At 55.1% G+C, this 16,970-nt stretch overlaps 6 protein-coding genes across 6 annotated transcripts; 4 read left to right on the top strand and 2 right to left on the bottom strand.

The window, feature by feature from the left end:
• Positions 1–1,258: 1,258 nt before the first annotated feature.
• On the top strand, positions 1,259–3,617 carry N0V96_006346 (uncharacterized protein; the record flags this gene model as incomplete). The annotated part of the gene is made up of 2 exons (XM_053190797.1): positions 1,259–1,536; positions 1,625–3,617. The coding sequence occupies 2 exons, from the start codon at positions 1,259–1,261 to the stop codon at positions 3,615–3,617; spliced, it is 2,271 nt and encodes a 756-aa protein (XP_053051715.1).
• A 754-nt stretch (positions 3,618–4,371) lies between these two features.
• N0V96_006345 (uncharacterized protein) lies at positions 4,372–7,056 on the bottom strand (the record flags this gene model as incomplete). The annotated part of the gene is made up of 2 exons (XM_065757687.1): positions 4,372–6,815; positions 7,050–7,056. The coding sequence occupies 2 exons, from the start codon at positions 7,054–7,056 to the stop codon at positions 4,372–4,374; spliced, it is 2,451 nt and encodes an 816-aa protein (XP_065613604.1).
• A 414-nt stretch (positions 7,057–7,470) lies between these two features.
• On the bottom strand, positions 7,471–10,048 carry NOT4 (transcriptional repressor general negative regulator of transcription subunit 4; the record flags this gene model as incomplete). Its single annotated transcript, XM_053190798.2, has 4 exons — positions 7,471–9,595; positions 9,646–9,758; positions 9,834–9,900; positions 10,005–10,048. 4 exons carry the CDS (start codon positions 10,046–10,048, stop codon positions 7,471–7,473), a joined length of 2,349 nt encoding a protein of 782 aa, XP_053051716.2.
• A 636-nt stretch (positions 10,049–10,684) lies between these two features.
• On the top strand, positions 10,685–11,598 carry ALI1 (putative NADH-ubiquinone oxidoreductase 30.4 kDa subunit, mitochondrial; the record flags this gene model as incomplete). The annotated part of the gene is made up of 2 exons (XM_053190799.1): positions 10,685–11,036; positions 11,090–11,598. 2 exons carry the CDS (start codon positions 10,685–10,687, stop codon positions 11,596–11,598), a joined length of 861 nt encoding a protein of 286 aa, XP_053051717.1.
• Positions 11,599–12,482: 884 nt separating this feature from the next.
• On the top strand, positions 12,483–12,770 carry N0V96_006342 (uncharacterized protein; the record flags this gene model as incomplete). Its single annotated transcript, XM_053190800.1, has 1 exon — positions 12,483–12,770. The coding sequence occupies one exon, from the start codon at positions 12,483–12,485 to the stop codon at positions 12,768–12,770; it is 288 nt and encodes a 95-aa protein (XP_053051718.1).
• A 1,533-nt stretch (positions 12,771–14,303) lies between these two features.
• N0V96_006341 (uncharacterized protein) lies at positions 14,304–16,790 on the top strand (the record flags this gene model as incomplete). The annotated part of the gene is made up of 1 exon (XM_065757686.1): positions 14,304–16,790. One exon carries the CDS (start codon positions 14,304–14,306, stop codon positions 16,788–16,790), a length of 2,487 nt encoding a protein of 828 aa, XP_065613603.1.
• Between the last annotated feature and the right edge of the window lie 180 nt (positions 16,791–16,970).

Raw genomic sequence — 16,970 nt, 5'->3', positions numbered from 1 at the left:
CACTCATGTTCAGTTGGTCGCTCACTCACTCACTCACTCACTCACTCATACTCATACTCATGTAAGTCGATGTAAAGTAAGTGTATGAGTTTGAGTGAGTTATTCAAGTAAACAGCCAACTGCAATTCCCCAGACGCGTTTTTTTTCTCACTAAGTTGTCAAGGGACCACCCTCGGACCAACCAGCGGCCATTCCGTCTCCTCCACACCACCACACCACCATCATCTCCCATTTCTCTCATTTCTCCAGCCTTCGTGTTTGCACCGCCGCAAACTGTCCCCCACACGTCACCTCTGCTAAGCTTCGAGTTCTTGGTCAAGGGTCCCTTCAACTCCCACTATGTTGCAGTAGCGTCTACTCCGTACGTCGTACTACAGTCTACTGTCTCCTGGCACCACCCAAGAATTTGACCCCAAGCGCCGGGACAACCACCGCTGAAATGGAGCCAAGAGATCGCTGTGTCGGAAGTGATCATGAGCTCTGTCCAACTGCAGGCATGGGTGACCTGATCCGTCTTGTGCTTGACACCAATCTGTTGGCGACATGCGATCCAGGGCGCATATTGCATGCCAAGTGAAGAAAGATATATATAAGTTTGAATGCCAAGGACGATTGGTGCAAACGGTCACGGCGGAACTGGCGGCCAAACATTTCTTCAAAGACAAAAGATCGCCGACCCTTGCAAGGGAACCGTACACTTGAGAATCTGAGATGGTCAGACAGAGATCATCCGGCCGTTTACGATCTAATCTAGGCCACGCAACGAAACGCCCGTCCGTTGCGTTCCTCGCTACGTATTGGAGCACATCTTTTTGACGTGTCTCAGCTATCTGATCAGTAGACGCGAAAAGGAAGAAAATCGAGAGGAAAAACAAGGCGCGAGTGCACACCCTCTTCGGCATCCCCCAAACAGACGTCATCGCGAAGTGCCTTCATCCCCCTCCGTCTGGGGCACCCCGGCTAGCACGGATACCGGTAGTACTTTCAGGAGTCTAGACTACCGACTCTATGGATCCTCAACCTCGATGAGAAAAAGGACATTTCGAGAATTCCCCTCTTCTTCAACTTAGTTATCAACTACGGCCAAGACCTGTCAAGATAATCGTTCACAATACTTTAGCGTCGTGTTCTTGAGAAATCACCCTACCCTAGGTAGCTTACAGCAGCCGGGAATGCCTTCAACCTCGGCGGATCCACCACACCGCACCCGCTCATCTGCCCCGCGCGGCTCGCTGCTCGACCCAACCTCGACGCCGCCATGAACGACGCCGACCTGGGCGATAACATTGACGAGCGCATCGGCCAGCTTGAGCAGTCCAAGAACCCCCGCAGCAGCGAGAAGCGCTTTGCCAACGATGTCGCACATCTCGATCCGAGCAGGTGGTGGTTCGCCTCCTCCGCGTTTCCCATGATCGCCGGCACCCTCGGCCCCGTTGCCTCGGCGTTCAGTATCTGCGCCCTCGTCCGGCCTTGGCGACAGCACTACCCGCCCGGCACCGATATCACCACCGCCGCTTTTAAGCCGGATCCGAAATGGTCAGACTCCCGTCTTATTCATGGCCCCCCACACTCACCATGTGTGAACCATGCGTCAACACTGACATGAGGCTAACGATGTTTGCAGGCTCATCATTGTCAACGCCATCCAGCTGGCGATAGCAATCATCTCAAACGTCTTCCTCCTCCTCAATATGGCCCGCCGCGTCCGCTTCTCTCTGGCCCAACCCATCACCATCGTCGGCTGGTATATGTCCGCCATCTGCCTCGTCGCCCTCAACGCCACCGCCGCGGGCCCCCTCGTCATCGAGCCCGCCGAGGAGTACATCTTCTCCCAGGCCTTCTACTACGGCATGTTCGCCGCCATCCTCTACTTCCTCACAGCCTCCCTCATGGTCGTCACTGTCTACGGTGCCGCCACCAGCCACTACGCAAAGGACTTCCAGCTCACCACCGCTCAGCGCACCCTCATGCTCCAGACCATCCTCTTCCTCTGCTACCTCCTCGTCGGCGCTCTTGTCTTCTCCACCATTGAGAGCTGGTCTTACCTCGACGCCGTCTACTGGGCCCAGGTCACTCTCTTCACCGTCGGCTTCGGCGACTTTGCCGCCGCATCCCCTCTCGGCCGCGCCCTGCTCATCCCCTACGCCCTCGTCGGTGTCATCTCCCTCGGTCTCGTCATTGGCTCCATCCGAAGCCTCGTCCTCGAGCGCGGCCGCCGGAGGCTCGATGCCCGCATGGTCGAGAAGAAGCGCCGCCAGCTCATCCGCACAATGACTCGCAAGGGCAAGGACGAAATCCTAAAGCCCATCCACCCAGACACCAACGAAACATCCGCCTCCGCCGCCTCTTCCCCGTCTCTGCCCGACACGGAGCTCAAGCGCCGCGAGGAGGAATTCAATCTCATGCGCAAGATTCAGCATCAGGCCTCGGCCCGTCGCCGCTGGATGGCCATGTCTGTCTCCTTCTCCTCCTGGCTCATCCTCTGGCTTGTCGGCGCAAAAGTCTTCCAGGAGTGCGAGCGCCCTTACCAAAACTGGTCCTATTTCGAGGGCTTCTACTTTGCCTTTGTCACTCTCACGACGATCGGTTACGGCGACCGCACCCCCGTCTCCAACTCGGGCAAGGCCTTCTTCGTCTTCTGGTCCCTCCTCGCCCTGCCCACCATGACGGTCATGATCTCCAACGCCGGCGACACCGTCGTCAAGGCCGTCCGCGACGCCACCCTCGAGCTGGGTAACATCACAATCCTTCCCGGCGAGCGCGGCTTCCACAAAGACCTTATGTCCGTCCTCCACCGCCTTACCTGCGGCTTCCTCTTCCACCACACCGATGAGGACTCGGATGAAGACTCAGATGACGAAGACGAGGCCCTCCCGCCAGGCTTCCTTTCAAACGCCCACCGCAGACGTCGAGAAGAAAACGACGATGACGACAACGACGAAGAAAGCGACGAGATAGAAGCCTACTCCACCGTCCTAGACCGCGAAACCTCCCACGCCCCTCCAGCATTCTCACCAGAACCAAAAGACTACCAAGCCCGTCCATCACCCCGTGACCGCCAAACCACCAACACGACCCGCCGCCGCCGCCCCTTCTCCCGCACTCGAGACCCCACCTCCGCCCTCCCAGCCTCCCGCGCAGACTACCACTTTCTCCTCATCTCCGAAATCGCCGCTGTCCGTCAACACGCCAAAGAGAAGCCCGCGAGGCGGTACACTTTCGCCGAGTGGGCGTGGTACCTCAAACTCATAGGCGAAGACGAGTCCAGCTCCGCCACGCACCGCAAGGCGCGCCCGCACATCCACTCGAAAAAGAAGGCGAAGAAGGCAGCAAATAAGAGGCGGCGCAACGGGGTTGTCGATGAGGAAAACGCAGAGCACACGGAGGCAGAGTGCCCCGACGAGGACAAGTGGTCCTGGGTCGGCTCGCAGTCGCCGCTGATGGGCAGCCAGGAGGAGTGCGAGTGGATCCTGGAGAAGCTTACCGAGAAGCTGCGGGACGAGCTTGACGTTGTCCGCGGCGAGGAGCTCGAGAGGAAGAGTACGGTGGACCGGGAGCGGGATCTGGCTGATGAGAGAAAGGGGAGGGATGAGGTTGATGAGTTGTTGAGACCGTGATACCCCCCTTCCTGATTGCTATTTCTGTTGCGATATTCACAAAGTAAATATTCTCTTGGATATATTCTAGTCACTTCAGACACCTCACATTTGGTATCCATACATGAGCGCATAGCTACGTCTCCATGATCTACACAACATACATACATACATAAAAGAGGTAGCATTATATCAAAGTCTTGCATCATTCGTGTGAAGCAAGTCAAATTAGGAAAAACTCTTAGAAAAAACTCTTTATCCACCATTCGGCGAGCCACACAGACCAAACACACACACAGAGAACAACCTTGATATCTCATAGCGAAAAGGGGGGGTATCAGTATCATTAAGTTTTATCCATCCCCAAGTGAGGATGCAGAAGCCTCCAACTGTGGGAAAGGTTATCTGGGTATGCCCGTAGTCCTAGGGCATTTTCTTCCTCAAGAATACAAATATACATACACTACGGCTACACGTATCCAAACATGCAGCAAAAAAAACCTGCTCTTATCAAAATGCTTTGAGAGGAGCATCCAACAAATCCCGCCCTCTGCATACCCAGTAAGGTGTGTATGCTTCTTTCTCCACGCTGATTTTGTCAACGATAGTCTTCTCCTATTCAAGAAGAAAGAAAACTTCACCACCTCATTCCACTTCCACCAACGCCAGCAAGCAGATCCACCACCGTCCCTACGACGCCGACCCCTAGCACGAGGGTCTGCACGGCGACAGCCACAACAACTCGTTCCACGAGATCCAAAAGACTCACGGCTAGTCATCTGCTGCCGAGGAGAAGCCTCCGGTTCCGCTTCATGGCCTGATTCAGCCCCTTCTCAAGCTTCTCCGTCTCCTTGCGCGCAATACCCAGCGCCGACTCGGCGTCCTCGACGCTCATGAGCGACATGGCATTGAGTGGTGTGCCAGGCAGCTTGGGGTGTACAGCTCCAGTTCTCTGCTGGGCGTCCACCTGTGCGGCGGCCGCCGCCATGGTCGAAGGGGAGGCGTCGGTGACGAAGCCCTCGCTACCCTGCTGGTGCTGTGGCGAGTCCAGACCCCCAAACGGTGTCTCGTCCTCGGGGATGTCCTTGCCTGAGCCACCGCTCTCGGCGGAGTAGATGCCTGCGCCCGCTGCTGCGTCGTGTCCATAGATGTACGGAGCGAGGGAGTTTAGGCTGGCGGCGGCTGTTTCTCGTGCAGATAAGGCGTCCTTCGCACCAGGTGCAGATTTCCAGCTGCCCGGGAACAAGTTGGTGTTACCCAAGTTAAGTCGCGGGAGAACAAACTGGTTGATGTAGCTGATGGCCTCTTCACGCTGAATCTTATTAACAGGGTCATCGGAGAACATCTTTTGTGCGTTGGGCGAGGGTGGGAAGTAGGACGGGGGGCCGTTGGGTACCGCTCTGCCCTTAATCAGGGAGAAGCCACCCGGACGGGCCTGGTGGCGGGGCGCAACAAAGCTGTCGGGCTGGTCACTGCCAACTGCCACAGACTTCTGAAGCGCAAGATATCTGCCTTCTTCCTCTTCGGTGAGGTTTCTCAGACAATCCCCGTTGGGCGTGATGAGTACACGCTGGCCTTCCATGACCTTGCGCACCGGCTGACCAGTGAGGAGGACAGCATGGTCTGCCTCGGACACCATGTTCTTGGTCGTGGCCGTAGGAGGCGGGTTATTGCTCAGGGTCGCAGCGGAAGGCCTGTCAAAGCGAGAGTGAGCGTCGAGGAAAGGCTTGAGCAGGGCAAGTAGTTCCGCGGTGGGAACCTCGCCTGCTTCATACAGGGCATGGTAGACAACCTCAGGAAAGGTATTCGGGTTGTCGGCAATATCCTGAGACTCTTCTGGTACAGCAACAGCTGTGGGTGCAGGAGGCGGTGGTGTAGGCGTTGTAGGTGTCCCTTCCTTACTCTTGCCCTTCTCCTCCGCTGCCTTGGCCATCTTGGCGGCTTGCTTGGCAGCCTTGCCCTTAGGAGGAGGCAGGTCCACCACCGTTCTCTCGACGATGGGCTTCGGTGGCGGAGTTGGCTCCTTGGGAGGAGGGGGCGGGGTTGCGGCACGCTCAACGGGCTTCTTGACTGGTGTAGGGGCCGCTGTGATGGGCTTTTCCTTCTTCTGCTTCTTCTTGCGTCCGAGGATGGGAGCCTGCTCTTCGGTCTCCACGACTTTAGGCGCAACAGTAATGGAAGCGGACTGCTCCTTGTGCGCCTCCTTTCGCTGCTTGCGCTGCTGACTCTTTGTTGTGTTGCGGACAGGTGCGGTTCCCACTCGGGTAGGAGGCGGTGAGCTGGTGCGAGAAGCAGACACAGATGCGGAGACGATAGAAGCGCTGTCGCTTATGATTTCGCTAGCCGGGGTTCCAGGACGTCCAGAGGCGGAAGACACAGCTCTGGCGGCCGCAGAAAATGCGGCGCCCGATGGTAGCGCTGGCGGCACTTCAGCTTTCGGCGTCGGTACAACTCGCAAAGTCTTGGGCGCTGCTCTCGCGATAGGTGATGCTACACTGGCAGTCGTTGGTGTTGGTAAGGCTGGGAAGGCCGAGACGTCAGATTGCTCCGTGGTGGTCGTCTCTGGTTGCTTCGGCTGAGCTGCACTGGTGGCGGCGGCAATGTTCAAGATACCCGGTATGGGCTTCTCCGTAGCCTTGGTAGCTTTGGGCGCTTCAACAGCCAGCACGGGAGACGGACCTGAAGCAGGCGTCGCGGCTTCTGGTTGGGGCTTCTTGATGCTCGCGGGGGCGGTCTTTGGAGTTGCAGCTGCTGACTTTGCTGGGGTGGCAGGCCGTGGAACATTTCCCAGTGCTGGGAAATCTTCTTCCTGCAACTGCAATACAGACTTCCCCTTGGAGGGAGATGCCTGGGAGGCAATGTCCTTTGACAGACCGCTCTCGATAGCCAAGGCTTTGATGTTCTTCTTGGCTTCTGTCCCACCGACTTTCTTACGAGAAGCCTGATCCGGTGTGGCAGTCCGTACGATGTTAGCCATGGTAGGGACTGCCGGCTTGGGGGCCGAGGGTGTCAGTGGCGTGACTGGTATTACGGGAATTGGTGCTTGTCGTGGAGCCGGCGATGCGGTTCTCTGTGGAGGGCCGAGACCAGGCGGCGGGGTCGGAGCTGCTGGTCGTGATAATCCGCCAAGGGTACCAACATAGCTCGGCAGGGGGTCGTCAGAGACCAATTTGTCTACCGATAGAGTGGCCTCATCGTCGAGCGAAAAGAGATCGTCATCTAGGGAACCAGTTAGTCAAGGGGTTCCCTAGAAGTGGTGTTTCTTTAAGATAAAGAAGGAAAAGAAGAGACAATAAAGCATGGTAGCAGCACGAGAGACAACAGTTTATATACATGGACAAAGGTTTACAGGAACAAGACAAGTCACGGCTGCCATCATCGTCTTCCATGATGATTTGCGAGGACAAACGAGCGGTAAGTATGAGCAACGTGCTATATTGGTCCTTGTGCCACCCCCCATCCTCATAACCGGAGGACGGTCTGTGAGTTAACGTACATTGAGGCGACTGGAAGACGATGATGGCTTGCCTGACTGACGTGACCCCATTAACCATGACGACGTGCGGTCCCAAATGAAAAAAGAGGTATAATGCCGAGACGAAGTGTAGGTGTCGGTCCTTGCTTGCCCAGAAGAAAACGTGAAGCGACGCCAAATGCAACCCTTTGCCACTCTCCCCTGAGCAGCCCTGATGTTTTCCGCAATGCTCGCTGAATCAATGCGTGTGTAATGTGCGGTGCGATCTCGGTCCCTTTGAAGAACGGTCGTCCGCCTGTGATATGCCGCGACGCCCTCCCCCTCATGATACATGAAGTGTAAAACAAAACCCGTAAACGACCAACACCGACACCTCATCTATCGCGTTGTCTCTCGAGGCTACCAGCCTGCGCCTGGGAAACGCGTATTGTACATCATGTTCGGGTTGTACCCACCTTGGCTCTGTCCACCGAACAGTCCCTGTCCGACTCCGGCGTTGCTCTGCGACTGGTGTTGCATTCTCGCTTGCAGGATACTCGGGTCCGCAAGATCAACTAGACCACCTCCTCCAGAGGAGGAAGTGTTAGCATGTCTGTGCTTCTTCCCCTTCTTCTTCTGCTTGGGACCGAAGTCTTGGAATGCTCCAGGCTGGTTACCGTAGAGCGACGCCAGGAGGCCCGAAGCAGGAGCTGGGGTGGAGGAGGTAGAGGATGGGTACTGATTAGAGAAAGAAGATAACATGTACTCACGCTTACCAGCATCATGACCCTGTCCATTAGTTCCCCGACCCCGAATCAACGTCTGGAGAAGCTCGGCGGAATCCTTGGAAGTCGCACCGAAGGCGCCACCGAACTGGCCCTGTCCAAACATGTTTGGCGGAGTTCCTGTCGACTTGAGACCTGGAGGAGGTCCGGGCATGGAGGATGCATAATACTGGCTGCCGGGCTGCGAGTGGAAAGCGGAAGGCATCATGGCCGTCTGCTGGGCCATGATTCTTGGGTTGGCGGCAACCTTGACTGAAGCTGAAGTGCCGGCGGTGTCATTAGCAAAGCTGAACCTAGATCCTTGTCTGTTGTGGCCGCCACCTTGTTGCTGAACCGCAGAGGGCTGCGCAGTTGGAATGCCAGGAGGCAGGTGATCACCAAAGCCGCTCTGAGAACGAACGAAGAGCTGTTGTTGAGGTGTCATAGACCGGCTGCCACCAACAGAACTAGCAGACACAGAAGCTTGACCGAATCCAGAGCCAAGTGCAGGACCAAAAGGGCCGTCGTTATTGTTGCGCTGGATGGGAGGCTGGGTGCCAGGTCTACGCTGCTCGAAGACGACGTCACGAGCAACGTCTCGGTCTTCGGGCTCGCCACCGAGCGCCAGACTGCCTCCAGTCTCCGGCTCGCCTTCCGAGGCCTCTTGAGGTTCGCTTTGTTGCTCCTGGTCTACGCCGAGGCGCGACTCCTCTTCTTCGCGCATGGCTCTTCTCTTTTCGCCTCCGCGGGTGTCGAACATGGGAGGGTAAATCGTCTCGATCTGGTTCGTATCCGGCGCATGGTATGAGAAAGGGCAACCCTGCATGGCCTTGAGAAGCTGTCTAAGCAGATTCTCTGGAAGGCTGTTGGACTTTCGATTGTCAACGGGAGCGGTCGGCTTCGGGGCCTTGGTCTCGGTCGGGGGTGCGGGGGTTTCCTTTCTCGAGGGGGTTTCGTCGATGGCCTCGGGTACTGCCTCGGTGGTAACGGGGAGAGCTGTCGAGATTGCAGGGCTTGAAGCGGCGCCACTAGTGGCGTGGCTTCCCCTGCGGCTGCGCTGAGGATTTCTTGCCCAGTTGGCAGAGGCAGGCAGAGCTGGTCCATCGCCGCCATTCTCGGAGCCGTCCTTGCTTGACGATCGTGCCATGGGTTGAGAAGCGGGAGCCGCAGGCGGTGCGGTATTCTGTTGTCGAGAAGCGGTACGAGACGGCCCGCCACCACTGCTGGAGGAACCACCTCCCGGGAGGGGACGCTGAGAGCTGATGCTGTTCATCGAGGATAGATCCTGTCTAGTGTAGCTGTCTTCCTCGTCACCTAGCTCGTGCAAGAACATGCACTGCCTGTTGGTGCACTGCTCGTGCCGCAGCCAGGCCGAGCAGTACTTGGTAGTACCGAGCTGAGCTCTGAGAACGCGATCGCCATTCTGAGAACCGTTGACAGCCTGGATGCAACGTTGGGCGTCTTCCTTCTTCTCGAAAGTCACATAAATTCCGAGAGACTGGTGTTGGCCGTCCTGGCTCTTCCGACTGCTAATCGAGATTTTCAGGATGTTGCCGTATTGACCGAAGAATTCGGGCTTGCGAAGCGTCTTGAGTAATTCGTCCTCTCGCACTGTAGGTGTCAGGCCGGTCACGTAAACCAGGTTCTTCTGAACGACCCGGACGCCGATGAGGTTTTTGCGGTTTTCCTTCTCGACCTCGCGCTTCTGAACCTCCTTCTGCTTCTGTTCCACAGCTCGCTTCTTCTGGTTCTTCTGGATGTTTGCTCGGAACTCGGCGACCCTAGTGTTTGTCAGCGTGGCGTCGACCAAGGTGGTAGGAGGGGTACACACTCTTCCGTAGTGACAACCTTCCACTGGATTGTCTTCTCGTCATAAGGTCTTCGGCATGCAGGACACAGGCCGTTCATGTTGTTCTTGATATTATTGAAGCAGAACTGGCACACCTATGAAACGGTTAGAGGTCGAGGTTCTTCGCCCGAGGCAGGAACGATGGAATATGGGGGTCGCTGTTGCCGTACCTGGTAGCCGCAAGGGCATGGTCGGAAATTCCGATCTGAGAGGTCGAACTCCTCGATACATAACGGGCTGTGGTAGAGAGAGTCAGTTCACGATGCCCAACACCTCAGAGGTCTCACGCAGGTATTGCATGCAAGCAAGATGCGCGCTAAGTCAAAAGTAAGGTAACATACCATGTATCATCCTCCTCGTCGATGAATGTGTCTTGGGGTGCCATGGCGACGGTCTGTGGCGGTAGGTATATTTCGTGGGATTGCGGGAAGGTTGGGTATCGATTTGTGAGTGGAGGTGGTTAGGAGAGGGAAGTTGTTCAATACTAGACAGAGGTGAAGCCAAAGCCTTTCTCGGATGGGTCGTCTGCTGCACTAGAGCGTGGTGCCTTAGGTAAGATGGGCCCACAGAAGCCGTCACGTGCGAGCACCAATGACAGGCCAATCAAGGGACCGAGAATATTGCAAGTCAGCAAAATTTAGATCCACCCCCTCCAGTCGCTTAGGCAATCGTGAAGGAAAGAACGCTCTCGAGCAACGGCAAGTGCGGTTGTTTGAATTTTTGAAAGGAAATCACAAATTTCAGAAAGGTGCTCAATATTGGCAATTGTATTTTGACCAAAACTTTGAGTCTTTTAGGATTTGCTGTAAGGTTTTAGACCGTTGAGACACAGAGGTTGTGAGTATCTCGTCCAGCCAGTTTGCCAGCACCTTCAGGTCTGCATCCAGTGTCGCAAGTACCACCCTGGGGGTGGACCTACGCCGGTTAGCTTCTTTCAATCCCCAAGCATCGCGAATGCACAGCATCATCAATCAACTTCCCCAGAGGCAACAAGCCCCCCAGCACTGCAACAACCGCAACAATGGCAACGAAGCTCTATCGTAGCAGAGCTCTGGCGGGCTTGCGCAACTGCCGCCCCAGCGAGATTCGATCCTTCTCAACCTCAATCCCTCAATTGGCCGGCTTCCCGACCGGCTTTCCCAAGGATGCCGAAAACATGAGGAAGTCTCCTCGCGAGCACATCGGCACCCTCAAGGCTCCTCTCATCAACCCTGCCGACAAGTACGGCTCCAAGGCCGATAATCTCCACAAGTACGGCTCTTGGATCATGGGCTGCTTGCCCAAGTATGTCCAGCAGATCTCCGTCTGGAAGGACGAGCTCACCATCTACGTCTCTCCCTCGGGTATCATTCCCGTCTTCTCCTTCCTCAAGTGTAAGTGTCAATTGATCTACGATATAGCCTCGCTCTCATCTAACAATTCGTAGACAACACTTCGGCCGAGTACACCCAGATTAGCGACATCACTGCCGTCGACTACCCGACCAGAGACCAGCGATTCGAGGTCATCTACAACCTTCTCAGTGTCCGCCACAACTCGCGCATCCGCGTCAAGACTTACGCCGACGAGGCGTCCCCCGTTCCCAGTGTCACCTCCCTCTTCGATGGAGCCAACTGGTACGAGCGTGAGGTCTACGACCTTTTCGGCGTCTTCTTCGCCGACCACCCCGATCTGCGCAGAATCATGACCGACTACGGTTTTGAGGGCCACCCCCTGCGAAAGGACTTCCCCCTTACTGGCTACACCGAGGTCAGATACGACGAGGAGAAGAAGCGCATCGTTACCGAGCCTCTTGAGCTTACCCAGGCTTTCCGCAACTTCGAGGGTGGCTCAAGTGCTTGGGAGGGAGTTGGACCTGGCACGGACAGACGCCCCGACACCTTCAAGCTGCCTACGCCGAAGCCAGAGGAGAAGAAGGAGGAGCCGAAGAAATAGATCAGAAGATTCTGACGTGTATATAACTGACTCTAGAATCTTCTTTGTTGTACAACCATTCTGCGTTCCACTATTTAATTGAACCTTGCGTGGCTGCACTGAAATGCTGGTGAAAAGCGTGGGCCTTGCTGGCTCTGCGCCAGTGACTAGACCACCTCCCGAAATTGTAACGGTTTTCGAGTCCCATGGTCCTGGAGGAGTCTCAGATAACAGACTGGAAGCCTTGATCCAAGAGGTACCCAACGTCGGGTATGAGACTGATCTTCCAAGGCCGACTAAATTGGACTCGGTACCGACTGTGTCACCCTCTTCCGCCTTATGTATACACATTACGTTGGCAGTAAACCGGTACTCAGAGCGCCCCCTTCAATTGAAATGGCATCGAATATATCCCTGGGTTATAGTGGAGCATCGTCCGGTGCCATATTCACGTTTTCAAACCCAATCCAACGAGATAAATCCAGAGTGAGCCATGATGTGACCAAGTGCGTAAGTTAAGAACATAGGTACCTAGTTTTCGAGGAAATTCAAATGAAATAAAGGAAGGGATGACAGCTCAACACCAGCACTTATAACGGCTTTTTATCTTGAACCGCGAGGGTATCGGACATGTTCTCGGGTGACGGAGAAGCCTCCCGAGTGCCATCCAAACCATCAACTCAACCTCTAAGGCCAACACAGCGTTGGACTTGACAGATGGTGCTTCCTTTCCCCCGCCATATTTAAAGGCAGCTGGTCTGCAGCAAAGTCCTCTCTGGTTTCTGATCTCTACATGCTCTTCACTCGTCTCAGACTGCTTCTCACTTACACAAATACTCCAAAGACATCACGCTCTCCATACCAACTACTTCTCTCATCATACTTCACTCCACACTACAGTCAAGATGTTTGTATTTGCCGTTTCCAGGTCCCAGATCTTGTCTGCGGACAAGCTGGAGGAGTTGAGATACAAGGCCAAGATGCAATACTACCAAGCCCATGTCCTCGACCTCGCATTCTGCGACGTTGATCTCGAGGACCACATCAATGGCTTCATTGAGGGATACTACAGGCAGCAGATCAGCGCTACTCCATCATCATCTTCAGTCTCGCTCGCCTCAGATGACGCTTCAACGAAGTCAAAGTCTAGGCTGAGACGCCTTCTTCACCGAATCACTGGGGAAAAGCTCTAGATGAACAGTCTGCTTTCTCTCTCTCTCTCTCTCTCTCTCTCAGCGACCTGAAAAATCACACATACACAACTACGGCCTGCTTAGAGTACGCCTATCGGGCTTCATACTCTCTCCATTCCGTTGAAGAGTTCTGAGATGAGTTCTCAAGGCCTCACAAAGGGTCGATGTCATGCCCACGGGATCGTGAACATTAGAACATGACATTGACCCTACAAAAAGGGTTCGTATCCTCCAAACAACGTGGGACCTACCCGCTCAGAGCATGCTCTACCATCTCTCGGAGGCTCACGAACAATATTGGGGAAGATAATAACCTCGAGGATCATCACTTCAGGGACTCCCAGTCGGCCGTCTCCCCCCGATCACCAACACTCGAGTGCAAGGTATCGGTGTGTCCGGAGCTAGGGTTTAACGGCTGGAAGAGCCCAGCACTTCTGTCGACTTCGTTATGCTGTCAACGTCCCTTGAAGTCTGCGGGAAGAAATCATTCTCACGCAAGGTCGTACTAGTTAAAGACATCTCCGAGGAGCAAGTCATATGCTGGAACACTTGGAGCACTTGCACCGCCACTGGTTCTACAACTATTACCACTGCTACTACTGGTATACATTTCAGCAGGGCCTATGGCCTTCCAGCTGGCACGAAGCTCAATAATCGTATATTGAACTGCGCATACCTGGATATATGGAAGGAAGAAGAAATTGGCGAAGGCCGTCGATTCCTCCAAAGTGGCAGGAGGTAGAAGAGCTGTTTGCAAGGCCCATACATTCTTACAGTTGCATCTCTTTCTACCAGCATACAAACAACTAGCACCACCACTACTATGGTGAATAGATCATTAGAACGGCTATTGAGTGGGCTTCTGAATAAGAAAGATGGGAGTCATTGTCACCATGCAGCGGTATAACTTCAAGCTTGACCCTGATCAGATCTCGGCAATGATCAAGGCTGCTGTCACGCAGTCCACCTAGCATAAGGCTAACATTATATACGCGGGGGATCAGCTTGCTCGCATGGCACCCGAGGGGTACAGGAGGCTTGATAAACCGGAACTACTCATAGTGTAATAAATTGGTTCCAAACATTTTAATTGTATGCTTAACCGTAAAACACACAGAGCCTGAGCTTTCTTACCTTAAAGTATCTATCCCAAGCATGTGACATCTTCGGGATTGTAAGTTAAGTGCCTTGAGTGAAAGGCCAATGGGATAGAGGATCGAGACGCAACGATTCACTTACGCGGTACAGGGAAGCGCTATCCAATATCCATGCATTTCCCCGCCGCCCCGTTACATGCATGTGATGTCACCACGTCCCACACGCCACTACACGCGTAAATCAATCCCACACTTGAGTACGCGACGCGCCCTTTGAACTGAGCGAGGTCTAGTCTCCGAGGAATTGCGCCGACACTCTGCCTTTGCGTTCGAGTCAACGTTGCACACATTTGCTGATATCAACGATCTGCGCGCTCTGGAAGCGATCAAGCTCACGCCTTGCGCCTTGCGGTGACGGTTTGCACCATTATCCAACATGCCACCACAAACCCGCTCCAGCGGCTGGACTCCCGCCGCTGCTGACCCATCTCCCGATCGAGTCTATAAGTCTAGCAAGCCGGCAAAGCAGGCAAAGTTCCCGCATCGACGAACTGAAGTTCGAACGTACAGCGCTCGTAAACCAACCGCTCGCATTGCCAACCACCAGCAAAAAACCTTGACCCAGATGTTTGAGACCACGCGCTCGTCACCGCTGCGCCTTGACCTATCCGACGAGGAGGAGGAGCCTAAGCCTAGGAAGAGAAGGAGAAAGACCATGGGGGACGAACCGACGCCAAGCTCATCCTTTCACACCCAAACGTTGACGCAGATGTCGCGAAGATCATCCGAGAAATCAACGGCAGAAGAGGAAGAGGAGGAGGACGTATGGCAATTCCAGCCTTCGGACGATGAGCTTGAGAAGGACCCACCAGTGCTGCCTTCCGGCAACGATAAGGAGAACCAAGTGCCTGGTAAGAAACAGTCGAGCAAACCGCCAAGCAGGACACCCTCCGTCGTTCCGCAGACGCCAACAAATAAACGCGTTATTTACGAGATTCCATCGTCTGTAGGCAGCCCGCTCACCCCGATGCTGGCTAGGTACAGCCCGGCGCCAAAAAGGTCTCCCTTGAAAGACAAGTCTACAAACACAATGTCACCGATCCCGACGCTCACAGCATCCGTCAAACGCCCACGAACTCTTACAGTCCAGGATTCCTATGCGACGACCGGCAGCCAGGGCTCTAGCCAACTCGTATCTCCCAGCAAAATGCCACTGCAGCCCACCAAAAATGTTCGCTTCATCACGCCCCATCCTACAGCCAGTCTAGCTCCCATGGAAGAAGATGAGGAAGCGGAGGGAGAGCGCGAAGTCAGCCCATCCCCTCGCAGGCCGCAAAGGTCGCCTTTGGTTGAAATTGCAGATTCTGAGGATGAATTCGATGATCTTGAAATCCTGGACGAGGAAGCCGAGGGGTACGATGCCGTTGGCGAAGATACACAATTTCAGATGGACCAGGTTCTTACTTCTTCCGAGGAGGAGGTGGCCTCCAAAGAAGCGTCTCCTATGGAGGAAGGCGACTCTGATAAGGAAAACGTCGCCCCTGCCGCCAAAGAGGATAATGACGATGATGACGAAGAAGATGAGGAGGACGCGACGGTGGTTCTATCGAAGCCATTTGTGTTTCCCAAGTTGTCACGGGAGGATTCGGACCGCAGAGAGACCGTGGAGGTCATCACGTCTTCACCAGAGCCTACACACGACAGTGGCTCTAGCGTTCTTAATACAACGAGCAGGGAAACCAACGACGAGTCCGTCTCCCAGACAACACCCACACCGAGTCAGAAAACCCCCAAGGCCAAAGGGAAGCCTGTTGTCGAGACACCAAAGACCCCTTACACCCAAGGAGTGGAGAGCCAGCGGCTACCTTACAGCGTCATTCACGGCATGGGCCGTCAGGGAGATCGCACCGACATTTTTATTTCCATACATCCCGAGCACATGGAGGCTATCGTGGCTGGCGAGAAAAACCACGAATTTCGCAACTACAAAATCCCCCACACTGTCACCCGCATGTGGCTTTACGTCACGAAGCCTGTTGCGGAACTGCGGTACATGGCATGCTTCAGCGAAGCCAAATCGCCTGGTGAGATCGACGAAGATGGGGTCGGCAACGCAGAGTTCAATCAGAACAACTCATCCAAGTTTGCGTATCATCTAAAGAAGGTCTTCCAGCTAAACGATCCGATGTCGTTACAGGAAATGATGGATATGGACTGGCTTCACGGGCCACCGCAGAAGTACAACTACGTGCCGCCCGCAGTTGTCGGACAGTTGATGGCCAACCTGCGCTGCTGCATTGTCGGTAATGACGAAGACGAGGACGAGGAAGCCGTACCGGAACCCGAGACCGGCAGGAAGGAGTCTTTGCCGGCAGCCGGAGGTCCGTCAGAGGATCAGACGGTCTCCCAGGAGCTCGCCGAGCAACTCCGAAGCGACATTGAGCACTCCACCCAGCACCACTCCTCCGACGCAGACCTGCTGGTGCCTTCAAGCCAGACCCCAACCAGGAATCGCGGCGGCCGCGGCGGTCGCAAGTTCGGCACGGAGCTCCCCCAGTTCACCAAGCCGGCTCTGCCCCCGACGCCCCTCAGCCGCCCGCCCAACCCAACGCCGCGGCGCGCGGTGCGGCCCTCCCAGGCGACGACGGCCAGTCAGGCTTCGAGCCCCTCTCAGTCGCCCGTCAAGTTCAGGTCTGCGCCGCGGCGGCCGACGCGCTCAAATAATCATTCGAGCCTGCCCATCTTTGTGGACGACGAGGACGAGGACGACAGTCCCGTCCACCTGCCGCCGGGGACGTTCCAGATGGATTCCTCGCAATTGCTGTCCAAGAGCCAGATGCTGCCTGAGAGTCTGCTGCGTGATGACGGCGGCGACGACGACGACATTATTGTGTTTGATTCAGATCAGGATGATGAGCTGTAGGAGCTCGGATTCAGTGTGCCTTTGCGTTGCTTACTACTTGATTGTAATTCGAAGGGGGTTGCGGTGTTGTTGGTATTTTTCATTTTCAAGCGTTGGAGTTTGGATTAGCGTCGGCCGGCTTGCGAGGCTTTGGGACATGGGCAATAAAGAATGGATACAATGGCTGGGCTGGGCAGGTAT

This window comes from Colletotrichum fioriniae, assembly GCF_027942845.1.
Source record: "Colletotrichum fioriniae strain IMI 355084 chromosome Unknown scaffold_7, whole genome shotgun sequence".
NCBI lineage: Eukaryota > Fungi > Ascomycota > Sordariomycetes > Glomerellales > Glomerellaceae > Colletotrichum > Colletotrichum fioriniae.
Note: the sequence above shows the minus strand (reverse complement) of the source record. Positions and strands in the feature narration are given on the sequence as shown.